Raw genomic sequence first — 22,241 nt, 5'->3', positions numbered from 1 at the left:
CAGTTCAAAAAGCCGGGGAATAGTTCTTATAGCTCCAGTGGCTCCAAGAAGTTTGGTTCAGGACAGAGTTCTAGATTTTTAACTTTGTTCTGCAACAAGTGTGGAGGTAGACACTTCCAAGAGCAGTGTGTAGGATTCTTCAGGAACTGCAATATCTGTCAATATCCAGGACACTTTGCTAAGGTGTGTCCTCAGGGAGGTAAAGATCGAGCTCAGAGTGGGAGTTCTTATAGACCTTTAGGAACTGCAATATCTGTCAATAGCTCCGTTTGTGCCTCAGCAGTCGTGATAGTTCCAGAATCAACTGTCTCAGTATCAGAATAAGCCATCGCAGTATCAGAACCAACCATAGAGGTATGAAGGAGGAAGCAGTGCGGATAACAGAAAGGATCATTTCAGAGCAAAAAGGAAGCAGTTCAAAAAGCCGGGGAATAGTTCTTCTAGCTCCAGTGGCTCCAAGCAGTTCGGTTTAGGACAGAGTTCTGGATTTTTATCTTTGTTCTGCAACAAGTGTGGAGGTAGACACTTCTAAGAGCAGTGTGTAGGAGTCTTTGGGAACTGCAATATCAGTCAATAGCCAGGACACTTTGCTAAGGTGTGTCCTCAGGGAGGTAAAGATCGAGCTCAGAGTGGGAGTTCTTCTAGACCTACAGCTCAACGTGAGAGGAAGAATTTTGCGGCTCACTCCTTCCAGCCTCAGCAACAGAATAGACAGGGAGGTAACCCAAATGCGAACCAACCTCCGAGACAGCAGACACGAGTCTTTGCTTTGATTGAGGATTACGCACAGGCAGCACCTAACGATGTTATAGCAGGTAACTGTTCAATTTTTGGTTATTCTGCTCATGTATTGATAGATACGGGTGCGTCTCAATTTTTTTATCTGAGAAATTTGTTTTGATGCATGCCTTTCCTTGTGAGCCTTTACCTGTTGTAGTAGCTGTTACTTTACCTTTGGATGGGGGAATTGTGTCCGTAAGATTGGTTCAAAACTGTGAACTTCGTTTTGAAGGTAACGTGATTATTTTTTATTATATTGTGCTTGGGTTGTCAGATTTTGACTGTATTATCGGTATATATGCTTTGACCAAGTACGGGGCTACCGTTGATTGTTTTCATAAAGTAGTCCATTTTAGACCGGAGATGGCAAAGGAGTGGAAATTCTTCGGTAAGGGTTCTCGATCCAAAATTACTTTAATATCTGTTTTGTCGATGACTCGTTTGTTATAGAGAGGAGTAGAGGGATTCTTGATCTATGCAGTGGATGTCCTGAAATCTAGCCCAGAATTGGTTGATATACCAGTGGTTAGAGAATTTGCTGATGTCTTTCTGGATGAGATTCCTGGATTGCCACCTATTCGAGATATCAAATTCAACATTGATTTATTGTCAGGTACTCAGCCAATTTCCAAAGCTCCTTATCGTATGGCATCAGTCGAATTGAGAAAATTAAAAGAACAGCTTAAAGATTTGATTGCCAAGGGATACATAAGACCTAGTGTGTCGCCTTGGGGTGCTCCTGTTCTCTTTGTGAGAAAGAAGGATGGTTCTATGTGGCTCTGTATTGATTACTGTCAGCTGAATTAAGCAATGGTAAAGAACAGGTATCCTTTACCTCGAATAGATGACCTTTTTGATCAACTGTAGGGTTATTCTGTCTATTTGAAGATTGATCTGAGGTCGGGTTATCATCAGATGAGAGTGCGTGAGGAAGTTATTCCTAAGACTGCATTCAAAATGAGGTATGGTCATTTTGGGTTTATAGTCATGTCGTTCGGTTTGACTAATTCTCCAGCGATTTTTATGGGTTTGATTAATCGTATCTTTCAGCATTATTTGGATGAGTTTGTTATTATCTTCATCTATGATATTCTTATCTATTTGAAGAACCGTACTGACCGTGCAGAGCATTTGAGGATCGTCTTGCAGATTTTGCGGGCTAAACAGTTGTTTTCCAAGCTGTTTAAGTGTGAGTTCTGATTGGACCGAGTTTTCTTCCTCAGTCATATTATTTCTGGAGATGGTATTTCTGTCGATCACATCAAGATTGAAGTGGTTATGAATTGGCCTAAACTGAAATCAGTGCCTGAGATCCGTAGCTTTATGGGTTTAGCTGGTTATTATCGCCGATTCATCGAGGGATTCTCATCTATTGCAAAGCCGATTTCCCAGCTGACTCAAAAGAATGTGCCTTTTATCTGACTGCAGATTGTGAGGCTAGTTTTTTTTATCTGAAGAAGAGACTGACCAGTGCTCCGATTCTTTCTATTCCATCAGGTACTGGAGGTTTTACCGTTTATTGCGATGCTTCTCATCGAGGCTTAGGTTGTGTTTTTATGCAGCATAATCAAATAATAGTGTATGAATCGAGGCAGCTGAAGCCGCACGAGACTCGTTATCCGGTTCATGATCTTGAACTCTCTGCGATCGTATTTGCTTTGAAGATCTGGTGTCACTATCTTTATGGTGAATCTTTCGAGATCTTTTCTGATCATAAGAGCCTTAAGTATTTGTTTTCACAGGCAGAACTAAATATGAGACAGAGAAGATGGTTAAATTTTTTGAAAGATTTTGACTGTGAAATCAAATACTACCCAGGAAAGTCGAATGCAGCTGCAGATGCTTTGAGCCGAAATCTTTGTTCTTTATCTCTTTCTACTATCAGTGTTTCTCAGTTGATCAATGATTGTTGCACTTCTGGTTTGGAGTTTGAAACAGATAGAAAGATTATCAGAGTATTTTCTATTCAAGACGAGCCAGAGTTAATTATTGATCAAATAAGCACAGAAGTCTGAACCGAGCACTTAGATTTCAGTGGAGAAAGTCAGATCTCGGAATCAGTCTGAATTCCAGGTTAGAGATGATGTTTTGTTTGTGAATAATCGTATTTTTGTGACCGATGTTTCGAAGTTGAGGAAGCGTATTCTCCAAGAGACACATTGCAGTCGGTTCAGTATTCATCCTGGAGTTCGGAAGATGTATAACGATCTGAAAAATTAGTTCTGGTGGAAGAAGATGAAGAACGATGTTGCGAGATTTGTATCCCAATGTTTGAAATGTCAGCAAGTGAAAGAATAGAGGAAGCGACCAGGTGGTTTGTTGCACAGTATATCTGTTCCTGAATGGAAGTGGGATCACATTTCGATGGATTTCATCACGAAGCTACCACAATCTGTTCGAGGATGCGATGCTATTTGGGTAGTGATCGACAGATTGACGAAGTCTGCTTGCTTTATTCCATACAAGATGACGTATCGTCACGATCAGATGGCTGAGTTTTATGTTAGCAACATTGTGAGATTGCATGGTGTGCCAAAGTCGATAGTTTCAGACCGAGATCCTAGATTCACTTCGCACTTTTGGCACAGTCTTCAAGAGGCACTTGGTACTCGATTGCATCTGAGTACATCTTATAATCCTCAGACCAACGGAAAGTCAGATAGGACTATCCAGACGTTAGAAGATATGCTTCGAGCAGTAGTGCTAGAATTTGGCACTAGTTGGCAGGATTCTTTGCCTCTTGTCGAGTTTTCTTAAAACAACAGTTATCAAGCGAGTATCGGTATGGCACCTTTTGAGGATTTGTACGGTAAGAAGTGCCGATCTTCTTTGTTTTGGGACGATATGTTCAAGTCACCTGATTTGAGACCGGATATGCTTCGAGATATGGCAGAGAAAGTAAAGATCATTCAGACAAGAATGAAGCCAGCTCAGGATAGACAGGCGAAGTATGCGAATATCAAACATAGACCTCCGAGTTTCGATCAGAGAGACCGAGTATTCCTGAAGATTTCTCCTTTTAGAGGCACTTTCAGATTTGGAAAGAGAGGGGAATTATCTCCGAGATTCATCGGACCGTACGAGATTCTCGAGAAGTTAGGAGATCTTGCCTACAGACTTGCACTTCCTCCATATTTATCTGGTATTCACGACGTTTTTCACATCTCTATGTTGCGGAAATATCATTCAGATCCTTCTCATATTATTTAGCCTGACGAAGCCGAGCTTGACGAGACTCTGAACTACTTTGAGCGACCGATTCATATTCTTGACCGAAAAGAGAAGCAGCTCAGTCGATTCCGTTAGTGAAGGTACAGTGGAGCCGTCACGGAGTCCAAGAAGCGACTTGGGAGACAAAATCTGATATGAGACAATGTTTTCCAAAGTTATTCGGATGAAATGAGTTATTCTTACTGTCTTATGTCCTTTATTCTATCTTATGTGATTGATTCTTATTGATTTCGCGGACGAAATATCTTCTTAGAGGAGGAGAATTGTAATGCCCCAAATTTATCTTAATTGAATTTATTTGAGATAATCGAAGATTACTGAATTCAAGAGCCGATTTGATTTTGATCATGGTCTATTTTGCAATTTTTGGAAATTTTAGGGACTAAAGTGTAAATAAGGGATTTGTTTTAATATCTTAGCATGTTTGACTTGTCTTCACTTCTCCTCCATCACCTCCAACTCTTCCTCCCTCCATTGAAGATGCCAAAGCTTTTCCCCAAGCTTTCAGATTTCGGTTTTTGTTCGATCCATCCGTCAGAAATTAAATCTGAAGGCATATTCGCGATCACGGCTGCGAGAGCTACGTTCTATCGTAAGTATTTCTGCAATCAGTTATATTTCTATTTTCAGATGTTGTTAGAATCGACTGAGTTTTGGTTATGATGTTATTGAGCTAGTTCTTATCGTGTATCTCAGTCGATTTTGAAATAGAGCGTCGTTCGGATTTGTTATGATTTTTGGAAGCATAATTCGAAAAAGTGGATTTTGAGATGTGTTGGATTTGATTTTTTATTGATGTTTTATCATTGGTTTTAGTTGTTTGCAATGCTATACTGCTGTATGTGTTTCCAGTTTGATCAAAATATAGCCGTTATTCCGCCGGTCTGAGTTTAAGGATTTTGATTCATTTTAATTTTCTAACCATTGGCAGTTGGGTTTGTTTGTCGTTTTTGATCTTCTTTTTCCTCCGTACAGATTTGTTTCAAGTCTGTTTAGCTCAGAGTTAGCAGAAGTTGATCGTCGAATAGTTGGACGAAGAGCGGTAAAGAGTTTTACCTATAACGTTTGTTTTAATTGGTTGTATGGATTTTGATATAACCACTTTTTGTAGCATATCCGGAGTTGGAGCTATTGAATCGAAAGGTACAAGCAGTCATCGTTTAAGCGGGATAGAACACTCAAGACAGATGGTTCTTGAGTTTTCCTTAAATCACATACTTGCATCAATACTTTTTCTAGAATGGGGAACTTGTATTTTGTTGTTTGAACTTTTGTTATATGGCTTAATGCTTTACGTTTTTTCTTATGCATTCATTTCGAGCCTAAATCTTTGATTTTAGCGGGCTGTACGCCCTTTTTGTTTAGACGTTTTGGGGGCAATATTGCGAGTGGCCTGGGTTGTAGAAGTTCACCTAGTGTCAGCATACTCCTTATAGTCGCACCAAATTCTAGGGGATAGAGATACGTGGCACCATCTTGATCGGGAGAGTCGGTGAGTTGTTACGTGATCTCATCCTCGGGATCCCAAAAGCATTGAAGCAATTCCTTAATTATCAGAGTTGATATCCCGATTTTAAAGACATGCATTTCATTCATATTAACATTGAATATGTTGTCTGTATATCATGTTATTGAGATATTACTTGTTATTTCATGTTATGTTGCTTTTAATATGAATATCATTTTTTCCGGAGTTATCCGGCTGTTTTTTTGTTTTATATGTGTACTTGGAAACATGTGGGGCAGGTTCGAGTCAGAGGAGGCTTGGTTAGCTTCGAGATCGAGGAATAGAAGTGAGACTCGGTTTAGAAGTCGAATCAACATGTCAATCTAGTTTATGTTTTGAAGCATGTTGAGAACTCGAACTTGTTGATTATGTTGTATCGTTATGCGAGTGTTGAGGTTTGTATGCTATTGTTGCATGTATTTTTTTACCTCGTTATGTATTGAATGGATTTATTAAGTTGAATTGGCAAGTTATTTTCTGATTTTTTGTTCAGAGCTATCATCGCTCAATCGGTAGAGTTTGACCGATCAAGCGAGATGTCTGTAGCCTTTCTCTGTTTTTTCTAGTAAAGGCTTGCCCGCTCGATCGGTTGAATTTTATCGATCGAGCGGAGCTGGTCTTGAGGCGGGCAGCAGATTTTGAAACTTTGCTCGCTCGATCGGTTGAGTTTATCGATTGAGCGAGGCACTTTTCCTTTAAAATTTTTTTTTTATTGATTTTAAATCTTGGATCTTGTATGCTTAATTATTATTTAATCCGAGATTAGATGTTTAGAACCGATGTCTCGCATACACACTGGTTACCGAACCTGGGAAACCTGCAACTACCCCGTCGAATAGGGTGTCCAAATAAAATACACGAACGTGAGCAAATAATGCTCAGCACAGAGGTATGAGTATACAAATTCTATGAATTCAAATACAAATTCATATGAATGGGTTTCGGGAACCTATCATAGAAAGAACACTGCTCAGCCAAAGGCGTCATTGTATGTAGCACGCTGGGTCGTCGCATCAGGAGGTGGCTCCCATACCATAAACCGTGGTTATAACTGGATCCAAAACCATGACATCCATCCAGAAAATATAATAGGGATGAGGACCCCTCTATAGGTAATATAAATGGAAACAAGCTCAACGTGCCAATGCATGAATCATAATATCTGTGGCATAATAAATGCACATATAATCAATGCCACATAAAACATACAAACATAGAACATGCATACTCAACCAAGATATCTTGGATAGTACGTTCGTACCTCAAATCATGCAACTCATGCAACCTAGCCACCCGGATACTCAAAAATCCAAGCCTATAAGCATATAATCACTATATCACTTATAGCTCACTGAAAGCCTTAACTAGACTAAAAGATACTCACTTAAGCTAATTTGAGTGTAGTATAATATATGTGTTCGTCATCAGCCCACTAATTGTGATCGCCCCAAAACTTGGGCACAACTCCGCTACAATCCCGACAGCGTGTCGTTGCTTCCTGGCGCTCGAGAAGAATGCCTAAAAGTTAACTAGAAAGGAGAGGAGATGAGAAGGAAATTAGCAATGAGGGAGGGTCTCGGCACCCCTATATATTGGCATCGATCGTATGGTTCGATCTTTGAGATCAGATCGTCCGATCTCCCCCAAGAAACCCCCTTTGAATAATGTGTCCTCTTATCCAATAACTGGCCGATGACAGAGTACGGATCGTCCGATCCTTACTTTCAGATCGTCCGATCTCTTGGTGAAATGACCCAAAAACTAGTACTGAATTTTTTTATATACTTTATTCTATTTCTTTACTTCAAAATAATAATAATACTATATATATATATATATATATATATATATATACCCATACATATATATGTATATATATATATACATATTATACTTAAAATAATTTTCCATAAAATACTATACAATATATTAATATATATTATATGCAATAAAATTTAATTGAATACATAATCATAATAAAATTCCATGCATGAAAATCTCATAAAATAAATACTTAAATAATATTCCCTCGTCAAACCCATGCATACGTAAAAATCCTAAAATCATGCAAACCAATAAAGATAATTAATATTCATGTGCGGAATAAATATTAATAATAATAATAACATCTTAAAAATCTCATAAGACTCATATCAACACTTGAAATGGTCAAGGGTGTGATAGCTGCCTGGATACTCATAATCCCTCGCCGTCAGTCGCGACCACATTTTCTTCAATATTCTCAGGCTTACCTGTACCATTTAAATCTAGTGAGCCTAGAGGTTTAACACGTTCTTTCCTTACATAACGACAGAAACCACATGGAAGCACACCTCATATAAAATAACGTGAATATATTTATACGTGCATCATCCTAAAAAAACATATGCATATAAACATGTATCGCTTAATCATAAACATCATAAACATAATTCAGTATTAACATTATACTTATTACATTTCATAAAATGGCATGTCTTAAATTCTTAAATCTCAACAGGTCGTATCCATGTCGATTACCTCATACTTAACGATTGATCAATCTTAAAAACCAACGTACGTGGCGGTGGGGTTTCCACCTATGTGCTGCCACTTCACCAACACTCGATGTTGGATCGATAAGCTCATTATAATATAAACATTATCAGGAAGGTCACCGGGCCATGGTATTTCGGCCTCCAACCACATCACTTTCCACCTTCACTTCAACTTCTTTAAAAACTTTAATTTTCTTAACATGACCTTAAACTTCACATCAAAATTCTTACATAATTCATGAACTTAAAAATTCTCATTATTTCTTGATTTCATGAAAATTTGCCCATAGATATATATTTAATTTATTTTCTAAATAATCATACTTATATATCTAATAAAAATACATGCATTAATTAAATATATATTTACGAACTTTTTATTTTTTCAAGGGCTTGTTCGAGTTGCTGACCTCTTAGACTTAACCCATAAATTACCAGACTGGCCCAATAACTGAACTTAGTACAATTAACTTATGTTTTAATCCAAATAAAATATCCAAGCCCATTAACACTCAAATTGGTCCATTAAACAACCCAAGCCCATTAACAACCTAATATAGCCCATTAAAATTAATCTAACGTGATCCAGCCCAATAATTCCCATGGATCACCAGGCCCATAAAAACTAATGGGATCACTTAAATAATTATTTAAGATCATTACATAAATTCAAGTATCCCAATTAATTACATAAGCCTACTCAAGCCCATTATTTATAACTTAAACTCTTAATTAAATAAAATTAAAAATACCCGAGCCCAACTAACATAACTCGGACTCAAACCCAACTAACTTGAATCATTATATTTTAGACCCGAACTGGACCCAAAAACCCAAGCCTGTCCCGCTTGAAGACAAGACACAACCCTAGCCTTCCTCTCCCTAAGCCCAACCGCGCGCAGACCTGAGCAGTTGCAGCAAATCTGTTTGTGCCGCCTTCTCTAGCCACCTTTGACCGTAAAACCACCGCCCTTACTTAGCCAACATCCAGGCGGTTCTAACCTAACAAATTTACCTTAAACCAAGACCTGTACAGGGAGAACAAACAAAAACAACATAGCCCCACTACAAGAAAAAATTCAAACCACAACGCTTTTTTCGCGTTGTTGTTGTCCCAGAAAAAGCGTTGTCGTAGGCAGTGTTGTAAAAGACTGCGGTCAAAGACAACGTGAAAAACGAGCGTTGTGGTATTTAGAAAAGACAACGCTTTGAAAGCGTTGTGGAATTCGAAAAAGACAACGCTTTAAAAGCATTGTGGTATTCGGAAAAGACAACGCTTAAAAAAGTTGTAAATTGAATAAAAGACAATGCTGAAAAAGCGTTGTTATTTCTATAAATTACAACGCGTAAAAAGCGTAGTAGATATACGCTAGGACAACGCTTTTTAAGTGTAAAAAAGCATTGTGCTTTCTAGATATGGCTTAAAAAAAAAAGCGTTGTGCTTCGTTATTAATTTGGGTGAAAAAACGTTATCGTTAAAAACGTCATTTTCGACTTTTTTTGAAAATTTAAATGTCTATATAAATAACATCATTAAAATATATGAAAGTGCAAAGCTGTGGGGCGAAATATTCTCATAAAAAGTACAAGATATGTACCCAAATCACACTAAAACACATTTCATACTGAAAATCTTGGTAATATTTGTGCCATAACATGTGGACTGTGTGCCAATCCTCACAATGCATTCTCTCTGAATGAATACGAAAAAAGTGACTACAGAAGGAACTGTTGATGATGCCCAAGGGAATGCCCATCACAGTTAGCGACGATCTCCGACACCAGTAAGAACCAGACTTCTGAAATACGATATTAGATAACACATGTTAAATATAACACAACAGGGTAAAACGAAATTTGAAATAATTGAGAAGGTAGGAAAATCAAAGATGAGTGGAAAACAACATATTATGCGCATTTATGAAGAAAACGAATGATAGAACAGAGCCGCATATAAGCACATAAAAAATAACTGGAGAGAATATGCTAGCATGAATCTACAATTAAAACATTAAAGAAAGCCACAGATAACGAGTAAACGAGTGCATTTAGTTTCCACCAAATGAAATTGAGGAAGATTTCTTTGAGATGCTTTGAATATATTCAGGTTCAAGCAAAGGCATTAGGTGGAATGAAATAACCATAAATTTATAAATGACAACACAGTGGAAGCATATCAAACATTATCAGCAATGACATTATGATGCTGTGAAAATGTCAATCAATGGAAAATTTGTGAATATGCAAAATTGTTCATAGGAGGAACTAGAGTGCACGCGGAAACCCAAATTATGAATACTGTACAGTCGTTCTCAATGTACTTTCCTCGAATTATTGGTTGAAAACTACAGGACACTCATGCTGACCAATGATCCAGTGATTATTATGAATAAGGTGGGTCCATAATACCCCCAAAACGAACCCATAAACTCCTGATATGTATTTTTCAATGGAAAAACAAAAAGGAAATAAAATTATCAATACAAATTATGAAACCAACTAATTGTTAAGTACAAATTTACAACAATAGATCATGATATGTCCAGAAATGCATCCACGACTTCAAATCATTAATTGGCAAAGTAAACCAGTAACTTACCTAGCCTAGGCGACAGTCGACGACGACAACCTTCTAAAGCAGCTGAAAGCATGCATCATTTCAACACGCACCTGTTTGCTGAAAGCAAAAAACAGCAAACCAAAAATTAGAATCAGAATTTAAAAATATATTCTTTATCAGACAATGATGAAATCAACTTAAAACTCTTGACATTCCAGCAAACATGTTTACTATCCAAATACTAACAGTTGACAGTTCATAAACTCTAGGATACGATAATTGGCTGAATCCATCGGGCCACAATATGGATATAGCATAATTTCCCATGGGCCGAATATCTTTAGGTTCGATGTCCTTTGATACATCGAAGTACCGGAGTTTCTTATTGAGGATAAGTCCCATAGTCCCGTCACTTTATAGTGCTGGAAAATATAAACAAATGTAGGATCTAGCAATCCTATGAAAAAATGATAATAAAAAATCAAAGATTATAGCAGAAAACATGTAATTTACTAGGCGTGTTCTTTTATCGAGCTGGTTAATCAAATAAACTCTTCTCTCGGAATCCTGCCACAACCTACAACATCATATCAACCACAAACAGTTGGAGCATTAGAATATAACAATCACTGAATAAACGAGGTGAAAATAATCCTTGAAATTTCCAAGAACATAAATCTGAACCCGAGGTTAAATAATTCCTATGACTCAAAATACAACCATGTGGAATAGGTACAATGCTCACATGTTCCAAATTCAAGTGTATGAAGATTTTTCATGGCCCAGTACAAGAAAACCTATTTTAAGACACCTAGTCATCCATTTCCTCAAGTGTAGCTTTGGCTGCTGCCTTGGCTTCTTCTAATAGGTCATCTGGAACCTTTTGATTATAAACCATATCATAAACATTTAATTTAATTTAATTTATTAAATTCATGTATAATTTCAAGTATTTAGGTACTTTAAATTCCTAAAATCTCATTACTTAATTAAAATGCCTAACATTAATCATCTATGGATTAAATAATAGCATAATATTCTTTTCGTTTTGAACTACCTTTAATATAATATTACAGCGATTAACATTCATAAATTTCATATATAAACTTCTACATGAAATATGAAACACACAAAACATACTTAAAACTTGAAGTTACGAAATCACAGCAGAATATGAACGATCTAGCAAGATATCTCCCAAGAGCTGAAAATGACATCACATGTAGTAGCCCGTGCTCTAATTGACTAATTAAAGGATTAATGGTAATTAATTGAATTGGGTATTGGACGGATCGGAAGCTCCGAAGGCACGATCGGAAGCTCCGAACAGGATCGGAAGCTCCGATGAGCGATCGGAGGCACCGATGTTATTACGTCAGGCATGACGTGTGGTTGGATCGGAAGCTCCGATCAGGACCGGAAGCTCCGATCACCCCTATCCGGAGTCATCAAGTGATATTTTGACACGTGGCAGATCAGGATCTTCGGAAGCTCCGATGACAGGATCGGACGTTCCGATCGAGGTTCGGACGTTCCGATCAAGGATCGGAAGTTCCGATCGTTGTCTATAAATAGAAGGCCGAGACTTCACTTTCATTTGCCAATTCCGAGTTCTCCTTTCCTTTCTAGTCCTTTTGGAGCTGTTCTAGTCTTCTTAGGCTTGGTCCGGAGGTCGGAGAGGCGTTCGGTAGTCGTAGCGGAGTTGTGCCCAAGTTCTGAAGGCATCGACATCAAAGGGCTAACGACGGACGAAGGTATAGCTTTTGCTCCCTATAAATATTTAGGAGTATGCAATAGCTTAGTTAAGGCTTTTAGAGCACTTTAATGATAGTCGTATCATTTGGCAGTGTAGAGCAGACTATAGGCGTGGACCTAGAGTTGGTAGAGCTTTCACTGTATTGAGGTACGAAAGTACTGTTCGAGATATCCTGACTGAGTATGCATGTATTATATGACTGCATGATTTATATGCCATGATATTATGCTGCATTCATTTGCATCTTGCTGTATCTCCTTCGAGATGTCTGTAGTAGGGTTGTACCCTATCCTGTTAGTGGATGGACTTCCATCGATTTGGGTCCGGTGTATCCACGATTATCTCGGTATGGGAGCCACCTCCTGAAGCGACGGCACAGCGTGCTACATACCAGGGCCCGGTCTGTCTCTGTTATCTGATCCTTGACCTCGAGTCTATAGGGAGTTCACTTTGCATGCATGTATACTCATACTCTCGCACTGAGCGTTGTATGCTCACGTCTCGTACTCTGTATTTTCTGGACACCCTATTCCATGGGGCAGGTTTGCGATTGGACGAGGAGGGTGGATCCAGGAGGGGCTAGTCAGTGGTTGGCCAGCTGGAGCTTCGTCTAGGTTTTATTACTGTTGTTTGGGTTTATACAGCTATTCGATTTGGTTGTATATTATTTGGATAAGTTACAGATTCCTTTACTTGGGATTGTATAATGTTTATGGTTTCCGCAGTTTTATTCTGATATCTGTTTAATTAAGTTAATTGCATGCATAAGTTCTGTTTAGTAGGTGATCCGTGTAAGGGTCACTACATTTATGGTATCAGAGCATGCAAAAGAATTCTTGGGATTTAGTCTCAGCTTGAGGTATTTTTGTAGATGTCAAATCGTGACGACCAGAGTTCTCATGGCAGTGTTGGTGGGCGTTGGGGTGATGCCGACCGGGAGCCTCGTCGAGAACGGCGTCATCGTCACCATGACGACGAGCGTTTCACTGTGCGTCGATTCTTAGCTATGGGTCCCAAGCCCTTAGTTGGAGGTGAGTCTCCGGAGGATGCGGAGAACTGGTTAGACCGCATGGAGACGACTTTTCAGACTTTCCAATGCACCGATGAGCAGAAGGTGGAGACCCTTGGCTATCTTCTGGATGGGCGTGCGCGCAGGTGGTGGAGGTTTACTTCTACACCTTTTGTTGCGGCGAGAGGAGTGGCCACCTGGGCCGAGTTTCGCACAGCTTTCCAAAAGCGGTATTTTCCTCCTGCACTCCGACAGTCGAAGGCAGGCGAGCTACTGAGTCTGCGACAGGGAACCATGTCTATCGATGAGTATCAGCAGAGGTTCTTTGATCTGCTATCCTATTGCCCCGAGATTGCTGATAGCTCAGAGATGAAGTACAATCTGTTTCTTCAGGGCCTTAACCCTGAGATCCATGACCGTGTGGCGGTTGGTGACGACATGTCCTACGAGGGTTTGGTGAGCCGTTGTCATCAGGCAGAGGACAGCATTCGGCGGAACCGGTCTTTCCCTCAGTCGAGGCCTGCTAGTTCTTTGGGTCCCCGTGCCCAAACTTTCAAGAAGTCTGGATCTTCTTCTTCCTCTGGTTCTGGAGGTGTTGTCCGTTATGGTAAGAAGGACAAGTGTGATCACTGTGGGAAGAACCATCCATCCGACAAGTGCCGCAGAGCTTCTGGAGCTTGTTTCCGTTGTGGAGAGACTGGTCATATCCGGAGGGATTGTCCACAGTCTGGGGGAGGCGGTTCTGGTTCTGGTTTAAGATCGGGTTCTCAGGCTACCGTACAGCAGAGGTCGCAGGGACAGTCTGCTGGGAGTTCTCATTTGAGGCCACGAGCTTCTGGCCAGGTGTTTGCCCTGAGACATGATCAGGCAGTGGAGGAGAATGAGAAAGTCATCGCAGGTACATTTCTGCTTTATGGTATACCTGCTCTTGTACTTATTGACACTGGTGCATCTCATTCCTTCATTTCTGCACGTTTTGTTAAGAGGCATAAGTTACCATGCATTGCACTAGACGTAGTGATGTCTGTTTCTACTCCGACGGGCCAATCTGCTTTGGCTAAGCGTCTAGTGATGGGTTGCCCTTTAGAGTTCGAAGGGAACGTTCTGTTGGCGAATCTCATGGTCCTGGCGATGGACGACTTTGATTGCATTCTAGGAATAGATGTGCTGACTACCTATCGAGCTTCAGTGGACTGCTATCAGAGATTAGTACGCTTTCATCCGGAAGGGAGTGAGATTTGGTTTTTCTATGGTGAGGGAGCGCGACCCCCGATGCCTTTGGTATCCGCTTTGAGAGCCTGTCGAGCTCTAGAGTCTGGCGGGGAAGGCTACCTTATCTATGCAGTTGATTTGTCCGCTGAGAGTATTGGGATAGAGAGCATTCCTGTTGTAGATGAATTTCCAGATGTGTTTCCTGATGAGATTCCGGGTTTTCCTCCTGCTAGGGAAGTCGAGTTTGGCATAGAGTTGATGCCGGGTACTTCGCCTATTTCTAGAGCACCGTATCGTCTGGCTCCGTCAGAGATGCGTGAGTTAAAGAATCAGCTACAGGATCTTTTGGACAAGGGGTACATTCGTCCTAGTGTATCTCCTTGGGGAGCTCCTGTTTTCTTCGTGAAGAAGAAGGATGGGTCGATGCGGCTGTGCATTGACTATCGGCAGCTGAATCGAGTCACTGTGAAGAACAAGTATCCGTTGCCTCGTGTTGATGACTTGTTTGACCAGCTGCAGGGCACATCAATTTGCTCAAAGATTGACTTGAGATCTGGGTATCATCAGTTGAGAGTCCGTGATCAGGACGTAGCCAAGACTGCATTCCGTACTCGCTATGGGCATTACGAGTTCCTAGTGATGCCATTTGGTTTGACTAATGCGCCGGCTATATTCATGGATCTGATGAACCGTGTCTTCAGGGAGTATTTGGACAAGTTTGTCGTGGTCTTCATTGACGACATCTTGGTGTATTCACGTAATACGGAAGAGCATGTTTCTCACTTGCGGTTGGTACTGCAGACTCTTCGAGATGAGCAATTGTACGCCAAGCTGAGCAAGTGTGAGTTCTGGATGGATAGAGTGGTCTTTCTTGGCCATATCATATCCAGGGAAGGGATTTCTGTTGATCCAAGCAAGATTGAAGCGGTACTTAATTGGTCGCGTCCGACGACAGTTGCTGAGATCCGTAGTTTTCTGGGTCTAGCAGGGTATTATCGTCGCTTCATTCTGAATTTCTCTCAGTTAGCTCGACCGTTGACGCAGCTTACCCGCAAGGGTGTGGATTTTGAGTGGTCCTCCGAGTGTGAGGAGAATTTCCGTGAGCTTCGACGGCGGTTGACTTCTGCGCCGGTGTTAGCATTACCGTCAGGATCCGGAGGGTATGTAGTTTACACGGATGCTTCTCTTCAGGGGTTAGGTTGTGTCCTGACTCAGAATGGGCATGTGATCGCATACGCTTCTAGACAGCTGAAGCTTCACGAGGACAACTACCCAGTCCATGATTTGGAATTGGCAGCCATCGTGTTTGCTTTGAAGATCTGGCGTCATTATCTTTATGGCGAGAAATTTGAGATCTTCACCGACCATAAGAGTCTCAAGTATTTGTTCACTCAGGCAGAATTGAACATGAGACAGAGACGTTGGATGGACTTGCTTAAGGACTATGATTGCGAGATTAAGTACCATCCGGGAGCTGCTAATCTCACCGCTGATGCTTTGAGTCGCAAGGTGCGACTATCCGCATTTCAGACTTGTTCGATGTCTAGTGCGATCAGTGACTGTTGTACTTCAGGTTATACCTTCAAGCATAAGAAAGGTATGCAGAGTATCCAGATGTTTGCGATATTATCTGAGCCAGCCTTGTATTCGCGGATCCGAGATGCTCAGATGTCTGATTCAAAGACCCAGCGTTTAGCTCGTCTAGCTAACGAGGGTAGCTCGTCTGGATTTCATTATCAGTCAGATGGCTTTCTGTGTTTGTCTGGTAGGCTTGTGATTCCACAGGATGAAGAGTTGCGAGAGGAGATTTTATCTCAGGCACATCGCACTAAGTTGAGTATTCATCCTGGTAGCAACAAGATGTACAAGGATCTACGTACTCGTTTCTGGTGGAAGGGAATGAAACGCAGTGTTTATCAGTTTGTTTCGAGATGTTTGGTGTGTCAACAGGTCAAGGCAGAGCACCGACGACCTGGAGGATTGCTTCACAGTCTGCCTATTCTTGAATGGAAATGGGAGTTTATCACTATGGACTTTGTGACCCATTTGCCGGTATCCCCGAGGAACTGTGATGCTATCTGGGTTGTGGTGGACCGACTCACCAAGTCAGCGCATTTCATTGCCTATAGCCGAGAGTACTCTGTGGATCGCATGGCACGGATGTACATTCAGGAGATCGTCCGACTTCATGGAGTGCCTGTGAGCATTGTCAGCGATCGGGACCCCAGGTTTACTTCTAGATTCTGGGGGAGTGTTCAGCGTGCGATGGGTACTACTCTCAGTTTGAGTACAGCCTATCATCCGAAGACTGATGGTCAGTCAGAGCGCACTATCCGTACGTTAGAAGATATTCTTAGAGCGTGCGTCATGGATTTTGGTTCAGCCTGGCATGATCATTTGCCGTTGATCGAGTTCGCTTACAACAACAGCTATCATACTAGTATTGGGATGGCACCTTTTGAGGCGTTGTATGGGCGACGTTGTCGTACTCCACTCTTCTGGGAAGAAGTGGGGGAGAGACAGGCTGAAGGACCGGAGTTTATCCAGCAGGAGATAGACATTGTTGATCAGATCAAGAAACGGATTAAGACTGCACAGGATCGTCAGGCCAGTTATGCTAATATCAAGCGTAGGCCTTTGCAGTTCGAGGTCGGGGAGAAAGTGTTTCTGAGAGTGTCACCTTTCCGCAAGATTCTCAGATTTGGCCTTAAGGGCAAGTTGTCTCCCAGATTTATCGGTCCGTTTGAGATCTTGGAGAGTATTGGCGATTTGGCTTATCGGACTAGCTTTGCCACCGCATCTATCCAGCATTCACGACGTGTTCCACGTATCTCTGTTGCGACGGTATGTGGCGGATGAATCTCATATTCTGCAGCGGTCTGAGGTTCAGGTAGACAAAGATTTGACTTATGTTGAGAAACCTCTTCGTGTCCTTGATTATAAGGATAAGGTTTTACGGAACAAAGTCATTCATTTGGTTTTAATTCAGTGGCAGCGCCGAGGCACTGAGGAAGCCACTTGGGAGCTTGAGGACAGGATGCGTAAAGGCCATCCTGAGTTGTTTTGATTTCATTCTTTAAGTTGTATTCAGTTGCAAACTCTGTAAACGTTTGATTTGAATAAAGAATGTTTCTGATTTCTGTATTTGCATTCGGTACTTAAGATCTGATTTCGAGGACGAAATATCTTAAGTGGGGGAGAATGTAGTAGCCCGTGCCCTAATTGAGTAATTAAAGGATTAATGCTAATTAATTGAATTGGGTATTGGACGGATCGGAAGCTCCGAAGGCACGATCGGAAGCTCCGAACAGGATCGGAAGCTCCGATGAGCGATCGGAGGCACCGATGTTATTACGTCAGGCATGACGTGTGGTTGGATCGGAAGCTCCGATCAGGACCGGAAGCTCCGATCACCCCTATCCGGAGTCATCAAGTGATATTTTGACACGTGGCAGATCTAGATCTTCGGAAGCTCCGATGACAGGATCGGACGTTCCGATCGAGGTTCGGACGTTCCGATCAAGGATCGGAAGTTCCGATCGTTGTCTATAAATAGAAGGCCGAGACTTCACTTTCATTTGCCAATTCCAAGTTCTCCTTTCCTTTCTAGTCCTTTTGGAGCTGTTCTAGTCTTCTTAGGCTTGGTCCGGAGGTCGGAGAGGCGTTCGGTAGTCGTAGCGGAGTTGTGCCCAAGTTCTGAAGGCATCGACATCAAAGGGCTAACGACGGACGAAGGTATAGCTTTTGCTCCCTATAAATATTTAGGAGTATGCAATAGCTTAGTTAAGGCTTTTAGAGCACTTTAATGATAGTAGTATCATTTGGCAGTGTAGAGCAGACTATAGGCGTGGACCTAGAGTTGGTAGAGCTTTCACTGTATTGAGGTACGAAAGTACTGTTCGAGATATCCTGACTGAGTATGCATGTATTATATGACTGCATGATTTATATGCCATGATATTATGCCGCATTCATTTGCATCTTGCTGTATCTCCTTCGAGATGTCTGTAGTAGGGTTGTACCCTATCCTGTTAGTGGATGGACTTCCATCGATTTGGGTCCGGCGTATCCACGATTATCTCGATATGGGAGCCACCTCCTGAAGCGACGGCACAGCGTGCTACATACCAGGGCCCGGTCTGTCTCTGTTATCTGATCCTTGACCTCGAGTCTATAGGGAGTTCACTTTGCATGCATGTATACTCATACTCTCGCACTGAGCGTTGTATGCTCACGTCTCGTACTCTGTATTTTCTGGACACCCTATTCCATGGGGCAGGTTTGCGATTGGACGAGGAGGGTGGATCCAGGAGGGGCTAGTCAGTGGTTGGCCAGCTGGAGCTTCGTCTAGGTTTTATTACTGTTGTTTGGGTTTATACAACTATTCGATTTGGTTGTATATTATTTGGATAAGTTACAGATTCCTTTACTTGGGATTGTATAATGTTTATGGTTTCCGCAGTTTTATTCTGATATCTGTTTTATTAAGTTAATTGCATGCATAAGTTCTGTTTAGTAGGTGATCCGGGTAAGGGTCACTACATCACAAATATCACAGTTCAACAGGAAGACACAGGCAAACATCATAAGTCCACAAAATTAACTATTTTTGTATTTTTGTCCTTTAAGGAAGGGATGTTAGCAGGACGTGTGCATATCAGAGCAGTCCAAAACTATGTAACATAAAATAAAGAATAATTATGCAATACCTTGATTGCTTGACTTCTAGTGATATAGTTGGAAGATTCAAGCAGCTTACTATTATACTCTACAAAGAACTACAGAAAGACATATCTAGCAGATTAAAAAGTGGAGCACACAAGGGAAACAAAATTGATTAATTTGCAGAGCCATAATACAGTAACTTTTGATGGTAACACATGTGAATTACTGAATTATAGATCTCTACTAGAAAAAATTAGAATTTTCTATGGCCATTTCAGAAAGAGGATGATTTCTATATTATCGTAGTCACAAGCAAAATCTAACACATAATGAAGACATTACTTTATTCAGTATGCTTATTGACGACGTGCAGTTCACTGAGTACATCACTTACCCAGTCATAAATTTTAGCAAGAAATTCAGCAACTGTTGACTTGTGCCTAGACAATGGTTCCTGCAAAGGAAAGCCATGCGCCATGTTTCCAAGTATGCAACACGTTAATGATAGTATAATACACATTAAAATTTCAAATTACAGTGCCTTTCCAGTTTCCATGCATCAAGATAAAATACAAAAATACATGAATAAACTTATGAAACAAAGAAATGAAAATCTAAGGAATCCCATCAATATCATGAATAAACAAAGAAACATGAGCAGGTACAAGTCTACCCACTTGGAACTAAAGCGCTGATGTTTATCCTAGCCAGCTTCAAAAACTCCGTTATTTCCCTCCCCAATTTGTGAAACAACCTTAAAACTGCAAAAGTACTCAAAAAATGGTTAGCAAAGTTGATCTAAGTTCCTGTCTAATCAAAATAATGACACCTGAACAAATAGCATTAATGGCAGAGAGATGCATCGATCGTACCCAGATTCGGTACTCCATGTACTTTCCCATTAACATTGTCATCACCATCTGATTCATGAATCTCAATTCTACTGTCATCTCTCAATGCTTGGGTTTCTGCAACGTTTTTATCATGAGAAAATTGATGATTGTCCCATGGTGAGTAAACTTTGACACCTACAGAAGAAAATAATAATAATAATAATAAAATAATAATAATAATAATAATTTCCTTCACTAGCCAGATTCAAGACCATTTTACTCTTGCACGTACTTATGTGGAACATAAACATAAAGTAATAAATGCATTGTTCCCAGAATGTAAACTTAGTGCCACTGCGGAAAGCCGAAGGCTTGTGAGTCAAAAGTCGGAGAGGGTAGTTGCCATGGCCATCTGAGGTAACCCCCAGCCTTGGATAGTGTTTTAATAGCATTGAAGCAACATCTACAACAAAAAAACACGAACCAAGATTACGAGAATGGAATATAATGAAGGAACCAATGATGAATATATATACATCTCCATATATGTGGCTTACCAAAAGATTCGGCTGTGATAAGACTATTAAGAAGCAACACTCCATTCTCACCATTCTGAGGTTTCAGTAAATGTTTAGGAGTTTCTCTGTAGAGATAACTAACCATGTTCTTTTGTCAATATAAATAAAAGTAGGTGAACTCCGTATGGTTGCAATTGATGTACCTTTCTATCAAGTCTTGCATGGTTCTTCCACCAAATACATTATATCAAAATTAATATAAATTATATACTACTCAATAAATTTAAACATAAAAAATAATTAAACATATATATATATATATATATATAATTTATAATAATTAATTAATAGTACCCTTTGTTGGTTTGTTGATAGAGCTTTATGTGGGCGGAGAAAATGAAAACACCAATTTCAGCATCGCACAATACGGAGAGCTTCTTAGCCTTCTTGAGGAGCCCAGCGTGACGCTTGCAAAATGTCACTTGCCAGTGCACCGGATTCTCGATCCTCTTCATCTGGATCTTTCCATGATCCATCAAACAAATTAATAATATTTTCGATGTATCGAAGACAATTTTAAAATATCAACAATGCGAAATTATCATCATATTTTAACATTAATTAATAACATAAATATAAAAAAATTTCATGTGAAAAAATCAAATTATCTTCGCATTATTTTTAAGTTTATTTAAAATTTAAAATATCGTGCTTAGAAAAAAAATTATAAAAAATGAAAATAAAAGAACTCTTACATCATTGAACAAATGCCCCAGTTCTCGAAATCAAAGCAATAAAAGTAGGTGAACTCACAGAACATTTATCGAGCGAATATCATGCAAATAATTTAACCAAAATTTTACAACTGTGCAACGATTAATAAATTGGGGATTTTCTTTGAGATCCGTAAAAAAAAAGCACTTACATGAAGACCTCTGGTGAGAAGAGAAGGAGAAGTTGGTTTCCCAGAAGAAGTAAAAGCACGAATTGCATAAGACAAAAATCAAAAAAATTGCGAAGCAAGGAACATAAAAAAAGCACAAACGGATTTATCTCCACTCTGAATAATTTTTACCTCAAAAACCCATTTTTCATCTTAAACAAGTGCGCGGTCCGTGGGTAGGCAAAGCGACCAACCTTACCGCCAATCCCTCGTCGCCGGAGTCACCAAGTACAAGAAGAGGGAGAAAAATCGACGAACCTCGTCAACTACAAGAGCAGCAAAAATCTACGAATGATGAAAAAGCAGAAAGAAGAGGAAGAAATTGCGATTAAGGTTTTGTCAAATTGGAATCGAAAGAGAGAAAAAAGAAAAGGAGAAATCGCGATTAAGGGTTTGGGGATTTTGGGTTTTTTTTTTTCAAACGTGAAGGGTAAGGGTAAGGGTAAGGGTAAGGGTAAGGTAATATAATAGATGTATTTTAACTTTTATTATATTATTATTATTTAAAATTAAAAAAAAATTATCTACAAAAAGCGTTGTTGTACATAAAAAACGCTAATCTACAACGCTTTTTAAAAAGCGTTGTGGATGACGAAAAAAATGTTGTCTTTTACAAATTTTAAAAAATAAAGACAACGCTTTCTCATAAAAGCGTTGTGTTTCTTTTTTTAACAACGCTTTTTGTAAAAA

General features: G+C 40.1%; 1 protein-coding gene across 10 annotated transcripts; it reads right to left on the bottom strand.

Annotated features, from left to right (window-relative positions):
• Positions 1-9,624: 9,624 nt before the first annotated feature.
• Positions 9,625-21,968, bottom strand: LOC140890980 (uncharacterized). Of its 10 annotated transcripts, none has more exons than XR_012152375.1 (11): positions 21,684-21,968; positions 20,963-21,129; positions 20,812-20,835; positions 20,648-20,733; positions 20,383-20,553; positions 20,130-20,285; positions 19,935-20,018; positions 19,652-19,711; positions 10,862-11,192; positions 10,655-10,732; positions 9,625-9,854 (listed from the first exon to the last, which is right to left on the bottom strand). XR_012152375.1 is itself a non-coding variant. In XM_073299177.1 (8 exons), the coding sequence occupies exons 2-8, from the start codon at positions 21,121-21,123 to the stop codon at positions 19,698-19,700; spliced, it is 696 nt and encodes a 231-aa protein (XP_073155278.1). In that variant the 5' UTR covers positions 21,124-21,129; positions 21,684-21,968; the 3' UTR covers positions 19,393-19,697. The 10 variants fall into 10 exon arrangements, 1 of the variants encoding a protein (XP_073155278.1); XR_012152376.1 differs by having other exon boundaries at positions 10,655-11,037; positions 11,129-11,192; XR_012152374.1 differs by having other exon boundaries at positions 11,129-11,192.
• Positions 21,969-22,241: the final 273 nt, after the last annotated feature.

The sequence above is a fragment of the Henckelia pumila genome, chromosome 3 (genome assembly GCF_033568475.1).
Source record: "Henckelia pumila isolate YLH828 chromosome 3, ASM3356847v2, whole genome shotgun sequence".
NCBI classification, from domain to species: domain Eukaryota; kingdom Viridiplantae; phylum Streptophyta; class Magnoliopsida; order Lamiales; family Gesneriaceae; genus Henckelia; species Henckelia pumila.
This window is presented reverse-complemented; position numbering and strand designations above follow the sequence as displayed.

Excerpts from the sequence above, each read along its gene's own strand:
- LOC140890980 (XM_073299177.1), bottom strand. The coding sequence starts at position 21,123 with ATGAAGAGGATCGAGAATCCGGTGCACTGGCAAGTGACATTTTGCAAG. Across the intron at positions 20,836-20,962 it reads TATCAACAAACCAACAAAGG|AACCATGCAAGACTTGATAG; the intron begins GTACTATTAATT and ends ATTTGGTGGAAG. Across the intron at positions 20,554-20,647 it reads TATCACAGCCGAATCTTTTG|ATGTTGCTTCAATGCTATTA; the intron begins GTAAGCCACATA and ends TTTTTGTTGTAG.